The sequence below is a fragment of the Ctenocephalides felis genome, unplaced genomic scaffold, assembly GCF_003426905.1.
Source record: "Ctenocephalides felis isolate EL2017-DRISC unplaced genomic scaffold, ASM342690v1 CF-g0.4_SCAFFOLD_00664, whole genome shotgun sequence".
NCBI classification, from domain to species: domain Eukaryota; kingdom Metazoa; phylum Arthropoda; class Insecta; order Siphonaptera; family Pulicidae; genus Ctenocephalides; species Ctenocephalides felis.
In genome coordinates, this window is record NW_020536818.1 from 46,210 (window position 1) to 62,652 (window position 16,443).

The 16,443-nt window shown below is 28.5% G+C and overlaps 2 protein-coding genes across 2 annotated transcripts; both read right to left on the reverse strand.

Annotated features, from left to right (window-relative positions):
- Positions 1 to 8,801: 8,801 nt before the first annotated feature.
- LOC113367110 (piezo-type mechanosensitive ion channel component-like) lies at positions 8,802 to 12,261 on the reverse strand. The gene is made up of 4 exons (XM_026608743.1): positions 12,206 to 12,261; positions 11,814 to 12,141; positions 9,032 to 9,173; positions 8,802 to 8,957 (listed from the first exon to the last, which is right to left on the reverse strand). Exons 1-4 carry the CDS (start codon positions 12,234 to 12,236, stop codon positions 8,802 to 8,804), a joined length of 657 nt encoding a protein of 218 aa, XP_026464528.1. The 5' UTR covers positions 12,237 to 12,261.
- A 44-nt stretch (positions 12,262 to 12,305) lies between these two features.
- LOC113367121 (piezo-type mechanosensitive ion channel component-like) lies at positions 12,306 to 14,988 on the reverse strand. Its single transcript, XM_026608754.1, has 4 exons — positions 14,867 to 14,988; positions 14,559 to 14,806; positions 12,526 to 12,707; positions 12,306 to 12,466 (listed from the first exon to the last, which is right to left on the reverse strand). The coding sequence occupies exons 1-4, from the start codon at positions 14,951 to 14,953 to the stop codon at positions 12,306 to 12,308; spliced, it is 678 nt and encodes a 225-aa protein (XP_026464539.1). The 5' UTR covers positions 14,954 to 14,988.
- Between the last annotated feature and the right edge of the window lie 1,455 nt (positions 14,989 to 16,443).

Genomic DNA, 16,443 nt, shown 5'->3' on the forward strand with positions numbered 1-16,443 from the left:
TAGAAGAAGAGTTGAAATATGGACGGAATCAGCGAGCAAGTTTTTATGTTTAGGTGGAAAATTTATAATTGAATATAAAAATTATTTGGTGTTAAATAAATTTGTTTCTTAAATATATGTATGTATTTTATCTTGGTATCACTAATGTAAATAAATTATAATGTCCGAAATAAAAATTAAAAGTTATTTGAAGAAAAGCTAAAAATGTTTTAAATCAGAATACTAAAGTCCCCCATTTCAGCTACGATTTACTCAAAATTTTAATATCCAAGTGTATATAACAGTTTTCACGAGAATTTAGTTATCTAGATTTTACTGATGTAAAAAAATTATAATGTCCGAAATGAAAATTAAAAGTTATTTGAAGAAAAGTAAAAAAGTGTCCTAAATTCACATATTGTTAATTATAAGAATACTAAAGAAAGCATTTTAGCTACGAATTATTCAAAATTTTAATATCCAAGTGTATATAACAGTTTTCATGAATTATAAGTAAATTTTATTTAGTATTTATTAATGTAAAAAAATTATGATGTCCAGAATAAAACTTAAGAGTTATTTGAAGAAAAGTAAAATAAGTCCTTATATAGCAGAATATGGTAATAGTAATGTCCGCATTTAACTACGTTTTTTTTCAAAATTTTAATATCAAAGAGTAAATAACTGTTTTTATGAGATATAAGAAAATTTTATCTAGATTTTATTGATGTCAAAAAATAATAATGTAAGCAAATTATGGAATTACTAGAGTTATAATTTAAACTACAAATTATTCAAAATTTTAATATCCAAGTACATATAACAGCCTTTACTTGATTTTAGTAAATTTTATTTAGTTTCTATTAATATAAACAAATAATTAGGGCCAGAATAAAAAAATTAAGAGTTATTTGAAGAAAAGTAGAAAAAGTCCATATATAGTAAATTTTGAAAATACTGAAGACATTTCAACTACGAATTATTCAAAATTTCAATATCCAAGTGTATATAACTACTTTCACTAGATTTTGATAAATTTTATCTAGTTTCTACTGATGTATAATATATAACACTAACCGGCCTGGGCAAAACTTTCAAGGTATTTAAATAAAAATGCAAAAGAATGTCCCAGATTTACATATTTCTGAATATATTAGCAGAAAAATGTTCCAACAAATGTTTGCATTATTATGCATTATTATTAGGTTGTCAAATATCTCCCTTCCGCCTTTTTGTATTATAAACCAAGAGCAAAAAAGCGGAAGGGAGATATTTGACAACCTAATATTATTCATAATTTTATTATGCAAGTGTATACAACAGTTTTTACTAGATTTTAGTAAATTTTATATAATTTTTACTAATGTACAAAAAATAAAATACTTAGAATGAAAATTTTAAGTCGTTTGAAGAAATAATAAGAACGCATATTGCTAATTACCAAAATACTAAAATACTAAAATATTAGGTTGTCAAATATCTCCCTTCCACCTTTTTGTATTATAAACCAATAGCAAAAAAGCGGAAGGGAGATATTTGACAACCTAATAAATGAAAAAAACTAAATCAATTGAATCTAAACCAAACCTATCACAAGGCACTTTCAATAAATTACGCTTATAACTATTAAAACTATTAAAATTTTAAGTTAACCATTGAAATTTTCATAAAGTTTAAATTCCTCATGAGTTTCCAATAAGATTCACCTTTTACTAGCCACCACGATCAATTGGATTGGAGTAGATTAGATTTCTATTATTATAAATAAAATTCCATAAATGCGTACAATACAATAGTGTTTTTCAATAACTCATAACATGATTTACTGCTTTATTTAAATATTAACATCCACTGGATATTATTTTTTACCATAATTGACTTTGATGCGATTGACTCGTATAAAGCGATTACTGTTTTGACACATTTCATGAGGGCTTACATTGCGCAGTTTGAATAATAATGCATTTTTCAAATCCTGTGGGATTTTGTAATTTCACATAAATATAAGGGAAGGAATCGGGTAGTAAAGATTCAGTTCTTACAAGATAACAGAACCGTCGAGGAATAAAATAGCCAGGCCAAAGAAAACAGCACAAGGTGCATCTAATTTGCGTAAGTAATATAAAAACATATTTTAATTTATTTAGCGGAAAGTGCAAAATTTTCCGTCCACGTTTGGAATATTAAAAATAAATTTTACGACGAATTTGATGGAACTTTATATATTGATAGATTTCGTAGTCTGAAACAACATACTAAAATATTAGGTTGTCAAATATCTCCCTTCCGCTTTTTTGCTCTTGGTTTATAATACAAAAAGGCGGAAGGGAGATATTTGACAACCTAATATTATAGGTCTATGATAAGCTGTTGAATTATAAAATATTTCTTTTATTAGGATGCATATCAATACCCATCTACCATTGCTGTCAACTCTGTTAATTTTGTCCATGATGCTCTGGTCATTTTCTGATGCAACTTCTGAAGCTGGTTCAGTAGAAAATGCAGTACCAGGACATAGAACCAGGCCGAGAACGATATCGTTATTTTACGGAATTGGAAGGCGATTTCCGAGGCCCAATGACCAGGAATTCCTTGACGAGGAGCTGGATATTTCTGGATCAAATCGAGCAAGAGGTAAGAAGGAAAATTTGTAATACATAATACACTTTTAGAATATTAGTAGAACTGGTGCTGATTATTTTTAGCTCTTTGAATGCTCTAATTTGGGTTTAAAAAAAAATTGATATTGAAAAAGATAACTAATAGTTTTTGTTTAGATTCAATAGGACATTTTTATTTATTTATTATTTTTACCTCTTTTATTCAAAGATTCTAAACTCTAATTTAGCTTACATTTTATATTGAAAAATGTAACTAAATATAAGGTTGTCAAATATCTCCCTTCCGCTTTTTTGCTCTTGGTTTATAATACAAAAAGACGGAAGGGAGATATTTGACAACCTAATAGTTTTTTTTAGATTTAATAGAATACATTTTTTGTCATTTATTTTAGCATTTTAGTATTTACTATACTTAGACATTTTTTAGGTAATCTTTTTACATTTTTTAAAACTTGTCAACATTATGATTTCAAATATTCCAATTTGTATGTATTAATAAAAACTAGATAAAAATTACTAAAATTTTAGTTAAAACTTTCATACATATTTGTGTATTAAAATTTTGAACAATTCCTAGTTGAAATGCAGACTTTAGAATTTTACAAATATGTAATATTTGATTTTAGGACATTTTTCTTGATTTTGTCAATTAACTCAAGAAATTTACTCCGCACATTATAACTTGTTTGCATTAAAAACAAGTAAAAACTAGATAAAATTTACTAAAATCTTGTAAAAACTGTTATATACAACTATATATGAAAATTTCGAATAATTCGGAACTGAAATACGGACTTGTGAATTTTTCTATTTCAAATAACTCGAAAATTTTATTCCGTACACCATAATTTGTTTGCATTAGTAAAAACTACATAAAATTGACTAAAATCTAGTAAAAACTCTTATATACACTTGTATATTGAAATTTTTAGTAATTTGTAGTTGAAATGCAGACTTCAGTATTTTGATGATCTGTAATACATGAATTCAGGACTTTTTTTACGTTTCGTCAAATAATTTTTAATTTTCATTCTGGACATTACTTCGAACTTCGAATGCAAATTTTAGTATTTTTATGATTTGTAATATGTGAATTCAGATCATTTTTTACTTTTTGTCAAATAGTTTTAAATTTTTATTCTGGACATTGTAACTTGTTTGAATTAGTGAAAACTAGATAAAATTTACTAAAATTGAGTAAAAACTGTTATATACACTTGTATACTGAAAATTTGATTTATTTGGAATTGAATTGCAAACTTGTGTATTTTGATAATTAGCAATATTTGATTTTAGGACATTTTTCTAGATTTTGTCAACTCGAAAATTTTATGCCGTACATTATAACTTTTTTGCATTATTGCAAACTAGACACAATTTACTAAAATCTAGTAAAAACTCATATATACACTTGTATATTAAAATTTTGAGTAATTCGTAGTTGAAATACAGACTTCAAGTATTCCCATGCAATGTCCATGGATTTAGAACATTTTTTACTTTTCTTCAAACAACTTTTAATTTTCATTTTTGATATGAATAATTGCTTGTTTAAATCAAGTGAAATTCAATTAATTTTTTTAGCCAAAAGACCATCATCATTTGAAGACTATGGACATATGCGTTTTGGAAAACGTGGTGATGACCAATTTGATGACTATGGACATATGAGATTTGGACGCAGCTCAGATAACTAGAATTTATTATAATCTAATTAATGTTTGTAAATTTAAAGAACACTATATAATATAACATTATATAATGCTGTTTTCGTAAGCTAAAATTAATATTTTATTTATTTATATTTATAAAACTCATCTAGATTAATTAGACTGATAATTGTTAACCGAAGAGCTTATGCAGTTTTCATTCAACTTGACAAGATCATTACATTTTCTATGATATGAATAAATTTAGCATATATATATATATATATATATTATATATATATATATATATATAATTCTATTATTTTATCTATTACTCAAATGATAATTTTGAATTTTCAATTTTTTTGTTCAATTTTTTGGCCCCAATTACATTATCTGTATAAAATAAATTTATTAATAATATATTAAAAATAAAATATATTAAAAATTAATACACATTTTGTCATTCTATGTACCCACTTAAGCAATTATAATAAACAAATTTTACTGGGTTTCATCAAATATAAATAATCAAACCAATTTTTACAAAAAATGTAGTAATTTCAACTAGGAGTAAACATACCTTGTCAAAGTACATCCTGACTTGTCCAGATAATTACCACAAAATCTGCAGGTAATTTTAGATCATACATTCCAGAATAATTTATAAAATTTTGCCACTTTTTACTGGATCTATTTAGCACTAGCACTTAGTTTTAAATTTTGCAATAACACTTGGCATTAAATTATGCACTAAAATTTTACACCGACTCTTACATTAAAAACTGGCTTTAAGCTTTGGACTAACTTTTATATTGAAGTTTGGCACTAATTATTAGTTTTGAATTTGAACTAATTTTTTTGTTTAACTTTTGCACTAACACTTGGTTTTGAATTTTTCTTTAACACTTAACTTTTATTTTTTTAATACAGGGGAACACTGCAGTTCTATAGTCATTGGAGAACAAAATTGGGTGTTATGCCCAAAATGTAAATTTGTGTAAAATTTTAGAATAAAGCATTTATTAGCTTCAACTTCAAATGAAAATGATTTGAAACTGGGATATAAAAAAATTGATGGGTTCTATCAGTTTTGTTGCCTTATTACCAGTGGCGGATTAAGGTTTCTGCCGCCCTAGGCCCTATCCGTTCAGGCGTCCTCTTTAATAGACAAAATTTTAGATTTTCAATTAAACAATTTATTTTAAATTATTTAGATATAATTTTCAACTTTGCGTTGGGTAAGTTATAGTAATTTTAAATAGTAATTTCGGAGTTACGGAGCAAAGAGAGTGCAGAAAATAGAAATCGAGTTTTTGAAAGAACGGAGCATCCAATTTGAATGATCTAAAAAACATTCGAATTTAATGATGGGGAGAAGTGGTAATTAGCTTTTGGCAAAGGCAGGTCCAGCCGTTACGGAGATACCCAGCTAAATGTGCAAAAAATGGTAGTTTTTGAGAGAACTAAGCGTCCGATTTGAATGATTCAAAGAACTTTCTACTTATTTTAACAAATTTTTTTTTCAAAAATTTTTTTTGTGTATATCGAAAATAATTCAGATTTTATTTTCAATTCTGACTAAAGTTTTATATCTCACATATACTAAAGAATTATTATATGCTTTTAAAAAGAATAATAGTTATTGATTTTGAATTAGAGGTTTCAAAAATACTATATACATACTACAATGCAAAGAGATAAAATATATTTTATCAAAAACTTCGCATTGTAGTATTTATAGTATATTTTCAACTAATTCAAAATTAGTAATTATTGACAATATTCTTTCTGAAAGCATCTAATAATTCTTCATGAAGTTCTGAAAGAAAATATAAAAATAACATTAGCCACATATTAAAAAGCAAAGATTATTTTGCAAAAAATTTATTTTAAGATATTTCGATATTAGTTAATTATCAGTGACGTGCACACATATTGACACATTTATGTTCATTAATTAACATAATTATTTAAATATTTTAATTTTGATAATTATATGTACTTAATTAGGATGCAACTCTTTTCCTCACCACCCATGGGGTAGAGTTGCCAGGCGCGTTTTTTTTAATGTGGTGTCGCCACAGAAATAGATTCATATTTACGTTTCTAACATTTCAGATGGAAATGGATATAGTGTAAATACTACTAAGTATCGATTTGTGCAGCCCTAATCCACCTAAACTAATTTACAAACTAATTATACCTAATTGACCCGAATATATCGCGAAAAGAAGAACCCCTGCGAAATGACCTAATGTACCCAAAAATTTCGGTTTTTAAAAATGAAAGAACCTCTCGCGGTAAAGCAAAAAATCAATATAAAATGTGTACTTTAGTATTTTAGCGGTGATTGTAAATTTATAAAAAAAAGAGCATTTACATGATGTACCCCCCAGATCCACCATGTAAACACTTGGAAAAAAACTTCATAGGTTCCCAGCCTATGAAGTTTAAGGACAAATGATGAATAATTAATTAATGTAAAGAAGAGCGCGAAAAATATAAGAGAGGTTCTTTCATGACGCCACCCTTTTGAGCTCTGAATAAAAGTACGCGAACAACCCCAAAAAAGTACAAAGGCTAAAATTAAATATTTTCACAACAATAAACACTAAGGCGACACTTCAGCACAAATATATTGAATTAGAAAATGTAACGCAAATCGTTTAATATTAAAGAAACGAATTTTTACTTCAATTTATTTACATTCTTATAATTATAATTCAACAGAAAATCAAGTCAAATCGAATAAACCAAAACAACAAGTTCCATGACACGTATTTGAAACTGAATGCACGAAATGATTACATAATACATAAATATTTTTTAAAAGACTTACCACTGACTGTAGTGTAGTGTCGACCGAGAGGTCCAAATACAGAATGATTTTAGTTGTTATTGCGAACTTCTTTTATTGGGGTCAGAAAGGGACAAAACTATGAATTGTTACCAGATGATACTAAAATTCAAAAATTCAAAAATTGTTATCTAATTGAATAGTTTCGGGTACGGAACCATAGAGGGTGCAATACGAAAAGTTTATTGTACCTCACAATCAGTCTAAATTCAACCTTCGTGGCGAGGTGGTCGAAATTATTACTGCTAATAATTTGTATTGTATTAAATACGTTTTTATTTGTATTTGCGTCTTATTAATTTGTGCGTTTTTATATAAAATTGTAAAATAAAACTAGTGGTGTATGGCATCGTGCCTTAAGGGAAATTGCTGGAACTTCCCGTACCGTAATGGAATATTCGAGAAATTTTAAACGGTTTTCAAATATACTATTACAGATACTGTAACTTTCACTATTATTGCTATCTTGTTAAATCTGAGCAAATCATAAATCAATTTATCTCCAAAACATTAACAATCGTCATTTCTTTTCGAATTCAATTTCAAAAAAATAGTTGCCGAAATTGCACAAAATTCAAAAACTGCTCACGTTTCATAGTTACAGTCTAAACGCATTTGCAAATAATTCTGTGCGACATTTTCACTTACACTGTGCTTAGCTTGGCGGCATTTTCACATTTTCAATAGTTTTTTCACAAAATTGTGAAAGTGCTCCATTATATAAACAGTCTAAAGGCACTTGGGTAAACATTTGTACCAGATTGGCGCTTAGACTGTGCTTAGCCTGGTAATTTTTTGAATTTTTGATCAAAATTTTTATTTGCAAAATCAATTATTTTGTTGAAACAAGCAGAAAGTCTTTGAATCATTTAAATCGGACGCTTAGTTCTCTCAAAAACTGTCATTTTTTAACATTTAGCTCTGTATCTCCAAAACCGCTGGGCCTACCTTTCCCGTCAATACGAACAGAATGTTTTTGTATCATACAAATCGGATGATCCATTCTCTCAAAAACTCGATTTCTACTTTCTGCACTCTTTGGTCACTATCTCCGTAACGGCTGGACCTGCCTTTGCCAAAAACTAATCAGCACGTCTCTTTATCAATACGAATCGAATGTTTTTTAAATCATTCAAATCGTTTGATCCGTGGACGAAAAAATGCGGACATACAAAACACACACACACACACATACACACACATCCATATTCGTTGGTTATTATTTATTATTACCCGAAATTTTGTTAATGATTACTTTTAATTACAAATAGTGATTGTATTAAAAGTATAAATAAAAAAATATTACTTATGTTTTGTATATTATTTATTTTCTTTCTATATATAATAAATAATATCCAAATAATAAATTAAAAACTATTTAATCACGAGTAAACATACTTATTTAAGAATATATTTTTTCCGTATTAAACTACGAGATTCGATTCAAATTAATTAGAAATATATTAATATAAAATTGTATTTCGCTTTAATATCTATAGAAAATTACATCTAAAATTAGAAAGAAATTATATACTATATATTAAACTTAGCTTAGTTAAATAATCTTTCGTACTAATATACAAAAAAGTCATTAAAACGATCGCAAGTTTATCATCATGACGAAAGCCGAAATACGAGGTGCAGAGATAATAATTCGATGATAATTAAATGGAAGTAGTTTTTAGATATTTATAGGCTTCGTCTATGTACACTATCATCATCATCGTCTTCGGCAGCTTCTTCAACAGGCCTTGACCACTTGATAAGGGTCTCAGGAGATCGGAACAAAAAGACGATTTTAGCATAAAGGTCTTCTTCCAGGGTAAAGTCACCAGATTCACGAACCTAGGGTAATAAAAATGTTGACCAAAAAATTCTAAGTGCTGTAAAAATTTGTATTTTTTTATTATTTTATTCACCAGATATATGTCCAGGCAAAGTTGCAAAACTCTGTCGACGTTCGGAAGTTCATCGTAGATGATTTTGGTGATTCCACCAGATGTGATGTTCTTGGATATTCTCCAAGCAACAAAAACCATCGAGACGTATATACCGGCAATACTGAAATAGATAGAAAATAGTTTACAATCATTCTCAATCAATATATTTTGTTTTTTTTCGAAAAAATCAATTCATATAGCAAGTGGTCATTGTTTTATACACGTGGCGAATATACACGTCGACTAGTTTATTTACCAATCACAGTTAAATGATCATACAATTTTACTTATCGCTTGACGAATATACACGTCAATAGACAAAATTCTGTCACGTCTTCATTATGAGTATATTCGTCAAACAATATATTTTGTGTTCACAAAAAAGTTCAATTTAAATAGCAAATGGTTTTGTACACATGACGTATATACACGTTACTACATAAAATTTTGTCACGTCTTCATGACGAGTATATTCGTCAATCAATATATTTTGTTTTTTCCAAAAAAAATATATACGATATATATATATGGCGAGTGGTCAGTGTTTTGTACGTGTCACGAATATAGACGTCTCTAAGACAAGTTTTTTTGCTAATCACAGCCAACTGATCACATATAAATAATTTTTTTTTAATTACAATTTAAATATTAAGACGAATATACTCGTCAATACACACAATTCTGCCACGATTAAACATTCCTCGACACATTTAACTGGTGGAATAATTTCAGAATTGATTGGTTTTTCCCAAAAATTTAATTCTAGTTACAACTTCTCCATGACGAGTATATTCGCCAAGCACAGTTAACTGGGTCATTAAATTCAAGAAGATGTTTAGTCATTTTTTCAAAAAAAACTAATTTAAATAGCAAATAAGCACTGTTAATGGCCTACTACTTTGCCATAACGAGTATATTTGTCAACCACAGTTATATAATTTCAGAAAATATTTTGTTTTTTTTCAAAAATTTCCATTTAAATAGCAAATAATCAGTGTTTTACACGCGTGACGAATATATTCGTCAACACACAAAATTTTACAACTTCTTTTTGAGGACTATATTCGCCAATCACAGGGAATTGGTCAAATAATTTTAGAAAATATTTATTTTGTTCAAAAAAATTCAATTTAAATATTTTTTTCATATGTATTGTAAATATACTCGTCAATACATAAAACTTTGCCACTTCTCCGTGACGAGTATAGTAGTCAATAAAAGTTAACCGGTCATATCAACACAGAATATATTTAGTTTTTATCCAAAAAATTCAATTTAACTAGCAAATGGTCACTGACTTATAAGCGTGACAAATATACTCGTCAATGCACAAAATTCTCCTACTTTTCATGACAAATATATCCGTCATTTACTGATATATATTCAACGTACATTTTATTTTTGCCAAAAATTTTAATTTAAATAGCAAATGGTCACTGTCTTATATGCGTGACAAATATACTCGTCAACACAAAAAAATCCTACTTTTTCATGACGACGAATATATCCGTCAATCACAGATATATATATATATATATATATATATATATATATATTCAGAATACATTTTGTTTTTGCCAAAAATTTCAATTTAAATAGCAAATCGTCACTGTTTTATGAGCATGACGATTAAACTCGTCAATATGAAAAATTCCAGCACTTCTTCATGACGAGTATATTTGTCAAAAATAATAAAAAAATAAATGAAATTGATTTTGAATATTCTGAAAAAGTGTTAGGGGTGGACAAGATAAACACTTTAAGGGGGTATTCTACTGTAGAATTTTGAAAAAATCGAAAAAAATTTTTTTTCATATTTTCAAAGTTTAGTTATTCAAAATATGTCATTAAAAGAATTTTTCAAAATTACTATTATTTCCTGAGTTATAGCCGTTTTAGTGACGTGACCTCGGTTCGGGTCCGACTTGTCTCAAAACTTTGAACGCGTTTTTCTCGGAACTACTTTTTTCGAGCTGGCGGTAAGGATATCTCGAGTTCTAATGAACCGATTTACTTCAAATTTGAAGAGAATCTTCTCTATACATCGCTTTATCGTATGGACCTTGCCCAAAACTATAACTTTTTATTTAGTATTTTTAAAAAATTCGGATTTGTTAAAAAAAACATGAAAAAATATTTTTTTTTCAAACTGCCGCCATTCAAACAAAACAAATTTGTTTAACTTATCCAAGGTTCATACGATAGCGGCATCTATTATAATTAAGAATTCATCTATTTTTTATGTTTCAAATCACCAGGAGGGTTGGAATCATGTACGCCAGGACACCCTCTTTTTTTGGGAACCTCCACTTTGACTGCTCATAACTTTGTGAATTTTAATTTTTTTTTTTATAATAATTTTTTATGTAATAATAAATATCAATAAACAATGATAAAAAAATCGATAGTAAAATATTATTTGTTTCCTTTATACAGCGCTTCAAAAACCGGGCGAAATTCATGACTCTACAGTAGAATACCCCCTTAATTCAGAAAAATGATGGAATTACTTTAATGATTTTTACGACATAGGGATTTGTGATGAGAGAGTGAAAATTTAGGGTTTTGCGTGTTTTTAACTATGTATTATAAAAAAAATTAGTTCAAAAATTTAAAGAAAAATCTTGGTAGTAAAAAGCTCAAGGATTTTTAAGTCTAGTATTAATTTTGTTAAATTACAGTTACTGAAAATTTTAATAAAATGTTTAAATGGTATTTTAGTTAATTACTTTGCATATTTTTAATTATAATTGGTACTTACCCTGATCCAGAGATGAAGTTCAACTTCGCAGGGAAAATCTTATCATTAAAGAAGTACATCACATATCCCGAACAATCAGCAAACGGAATCATTTCCAAAACTTTGCTGTAAAAAGTTTCTGAAGTATTACAGACTTCCCTTAAATTCCACCATCTGGGTTCATCAGTTTCATTTGCTGGGGCATTTGGAGCCGACGTATTATTTATTTTTGTCGAGGAAAGATTGATGAAAACGTCTCGATATTCTCGGCCGTGTTCATCGTTTCTCATTTCACTCTCGTATTCATCTTCATCGACATTTTTGCTGGGAGTTTCATCGACTTCCACAACTAGAAAATATAAAAAAAAACTTGTATGTACAACTGGTGTACAATTTGATGTAAATTTTATTACCTGGTTGATGCAAAGTACTAGGGTCAGTCATCAGCTGGGCATATTGGTAGCTGTCCCTTGTTGGCAACTTTTAGGAATTTTGGGAACAACTGTTTGATTCTCACAGTTTTGTTCCATTTCCTGATAAAAGAGCAGCCAAGTTTTGCCTTTGCACAGGGTCCATAAGCAAGACAAATTTTTCAACCTCGATTATCAAGGGATGATTAGGACTGTTAACGCTGTGGCGTATGGAGTAACGTAGAGTTACACGTACTGTACGATCTAAAATTTATTATTTGTGAAAATAATGTAGATGGAAATAAATAAAATTTTTTACTTACTGCTGTTGATTTCATGTACTAAATGCTTAACATCAGGAGGTGCAACTCTCCAAGTTGTAAGCGAATTTGATCGGAAAGTAACAGCTGATGCATCCCTGTATTCATAGTTTGATAAAAATGTTTGAGCTGTCCTGTCTCTTCTATAAGCATTGCTCAATTGTTGCCACTGTCTCTCATTAAACCTTAAATAAAAAAAAAAAATTAGAAAAAAATATGCAAGTACAAGTTATACGAGTATACACTCTGATATAAAAATTTGGAATAGAACGACTTTGAATTCGACCTTGCATTATTCTTTTGAAATAAATAAAAAATTTGGGACGTTTTATGGTTTTTGTCAAACAACTCACAAATATCATATGAAAGCACCACTTTTCAGTTGGATAAGGAGAAACTAGATTCCACATTCCATTCCATTCTAGATTCCAAATTTACTACGATTCCATGCCAACAGTTATATACACTCCGATATAAAAGTTTGGAATAAAACGACTTTGAATTCGATCTTTCATTATTCTTTGGAAATTCATAGAAAATTCTGGACATTTTTAATTTCCCGGAGGAGAAGTTTATATTTTCATCAAAAAATCCGATTCGCTAATTTTATGTTTTCTCGACGTTTCAAGCCATTCTGAATCGAATGAAACCAAATTTGGGAAAAGTATGTGTGTGTGTGTATGTGTGTGTGTGTGTGTGTGTGTGTGAACAGATTTTTTGTCGTAAATCGACGTTTTCTCCAAAACGGCTGGACCGATTTCAAAAATTTAAAAGCCATTCGATATATCTCGATGAGGACTATCGTTTCTGAGTTTTATGCGGCGATCGGCCGAGCCGTTTCTTTGTAAATTGCAGAAAAGTGAAAATTTTTCGTCCACGTTTTAGCCCGCAATTCTGAATCGATTCTGAAAATTCAAAAACCATTCGATAGATATTGGTTGGGAATCGTGCTGATTAGTTTTTGGTAAAGATCGGCCGGGCCGTTTTCTTGTAATAAAGTTTTTAAAAAAAATTTCGACGATTTTATGATTTTTTTTTGACGGTAGATACCATAGTTTTCTAGGTCATACTAAAATATTACGGCCCTACGACAACTCGTTTAGCTTAAAAATTCGTCAAAGTTTGCAAAAATTGGTATCGTTTTATTGACATTTGTTAAAATGAGATCTTTGATCGACGTTTTCTCAAAAACGCCTTAACCTATTTCAGAAATTTAAAAGCCATTTGATGTATTTCGGTGAGGACTATCGTTTGTCAGTTTTGTGCCACGATCTGCCAAGTCGTTTCTTTATAATTTGAAAAAAAGTGTTGAACTTTTCGTCCACATTTAAGCTCATCCTACCGAACCGATTTTAAAAAATCAAAAACTGTTCGAAAGATATTAGTTGGGAATGATACTGATCAGTTTTAGGTGAAAATCTACCGAGCCGTTTTCTTGTAATTAACTGTTGAAAAAAAAATCTAAGCCGATTTTTATTGATTTTTTTTAGTGATATATACCATGGTCTTATAGAACTTACTGAAATATTACGGCCTTACGACAAATAGTTTGATTTTAAAAATTCATCAAAGTTTGAGAAAATGAGTAGTTCTTTTGAGATTTGTTAAAATTAAAATTAGACTATTTACTTGGTATAATGATAGAGTACTTGGTCTTGAACATAATAAACCATTAATGTCCTGAAAACTGGTTCAATTATATAAAATTTGCTTTTAGAAAATACTCCGAGTCAAAGTGTTCGTTCGTTTCAATTATGTGTAATAAATCAACTCGGAATACTTTTAATGACTCATAAATTAATTTATTTTTTATGATTAAGTCGATTATTTAAACATATCGGGAAGTTCATGTAACTTGCCTCAAGGCTAAATACCAAACCAACTAGTTTTAGTTTTTGTCAAATAACTCACAAATATCATATGAAAACCCTTTTCAGTTGTATAGGGAGAAACTAGATAAAATTACTACGATTCCATGCCAACAGTTATATACACTCCATACAAATTTAATACAAGTATTCCTTTTAATTACTTACTGAGTGATATCTTCCCTAGTCGCCACTCCCTTAAAAACAGGCTCCATACTACCAATTCTGAGTTCAGCAGTTACTTCATAAGGGATATTAGGGCTTCCAACTGTATTGCCAATTGCAAAGAACACCAAAGGGAACCACATGATCATAACTATTAGTAAAACAGCACCACCTCCCATTAACAATTTTACCGCCCATTTTTTCTTCATGCCACGAGCCACTGGAAATTGCTCTTCGAAGTTTCTTGCACACTGGAAATAAAATATAGAATAAAAATGATATGAAGAATTTAGATAAACTATTTTTCTTACTTTTAGTTGAAATATTGTTGAGAAAATGTCTTCCATTTTTAACCAATCGAACATAGACATTGATGTGTCCGTCCAAATCCAATCCATTATAGTCCTTAATTCGAATAACCAAGGAATCAACATATACCTAAAAAAAATCAATGAATATATATATATATATATATATATATATATATATATATATTAGGGTGGTTCTTAATAAAAACATTTTCAAATTTCCTTGACGATTGATTAGGTCAATGACTATTTAGTTGGATTATGATTGAACAATTACTGAAACTCTTTTTTTTAAGTTGATAAATTAGTTTGAGTATTTTAAAAATGTGCTTTAGATATGATTAAAATGCTTAGTTGCTTAAGTCGTACCATGTGGATCCTTAGTATATACAATTCAGCCTGAGATCAACTTTTCTGCAAATATTAGTTGCAAAAATTATTCCTAAAATTAATTAAAAAGTTTGAAAAGTAACGATTGTACTATTTAAATTGTTGAGATAAGAATGTTAAATTTTTTTTTTAGATAAGAGTGAAGATGAAATTGTTCATTAAGATTTTGGTTACCACTTCTTGGTGTTTTTCAATTAGAGGAAAAATTTTGAAAAATCACATTTACCTATTATTATTTCGTCTTCATAAAATTGCAACCTACATCATTATTGAAGCGGTACGAGTTAGGAACTTTACGTTAAACTTACTTTGTAATTATTTCTATTTCACATAGCTTGTTTAAAACGTTTGTATAATCAACTAAATAATTCTATTTGACGGTTTTTAATATATAATTATTAGACAAATTATAGCCTAGGTACCACTTAAGCAGTGGTACGACTTAAGCAACCTTATCTTCAATTACAAAAAATTTATATGCCTAACAATGTTTCAACCTCAATTGCTGCTTTGCTTAATTTTGTAAAAAAAATTGTTGTAATTTATTTTACATACTTGTGTAAAATTTTACTTGTTTTTGTATATATATATATTTTATTTTTGCTGTAAATTGCCTACTATCCTAATTATTTATAATTTTGGTCTATTTTTGGTATATATATATATATATATATATATAAGGTTGTCAAATATCTCCCTTCCGCCTTTTGTATTATAACCAAGAGCAAAAAAGCGGAAGGGAGATATTTGACAACCTAATATATATATTAGGGTGGTCCTTATATAGACATTTACGAATTTCTTTGCTCCCGAGGGCTCAAATGGTTCCAAATTGATAAAAAACAATTCTCTGAAAGTTTTAGCTCTTAATATTAACTTTTAGATAGTGCGCAATTCAATCAAACTTCGTATTAAAATAGCATGAAAAAATTTCGAAAATTAAAAAAAAATTTTTAGGTATTACTTAGCGACAAATGAATTAAAAGTGAAAATTCGTGTCATTTTTTATTGAAAATTCGACGCCCTGCAAATTTTTTTTATACTACTTCCATACAAAACTTTGATTGAATTGCGCTCTATTTAAAAGACAATATTAAGAGCTAAAACTTTTAGAGAATTGTTTTTTATCATTTTGGAACCATTTGAGCCCTTGGGAGCAAGGAAATTCGAAAATGTCCATAATAAGGACC

Bases quoted from the DNA above. Each gene is read 5' to 3' on its own strand.
- LOC113367110 (XM_026608743.1), bottom strand. From the start codon at position 12,236: ATGACTGACCCTAGTACTTTGCATCAACCAG. The intron at 12,142-12,205 runs GTAATAAAATTT...TATATTTTCTAG, and splicing joins TAGTACTTTGCATCAACCAG to TTGTGGAAGTCGATGAAACT. The intron at 8,958-9,031 runs GTGAATAAAATA...TTATTACCCTAG, and splicing joins TTTGCCTGGACATATATCTG to GTTCGTGAATCTGGTGACTT.
- LOC113367121 (XM_026608754.1), bottom strand. From the start codon at position 14,953: ATGGATTGGATTTGGACGGACACATCAATGTCTATGTTCGATTGGTTA. The intron at 14,807-14,866 runs GTAAGAAAAATA...TTTTATTTCCAG, and splicing joins CAACAATATTTCAACTAAAA to TGTGCAAGAAACTTCGAAGA. The intron at 12,708-14,558 runs GTAAGTAATTAA...TTTTTATTTAAG, and splicing joins ACTAGGGAAGATATCACTCA to GTTTAATGAGAGACAGTGGC.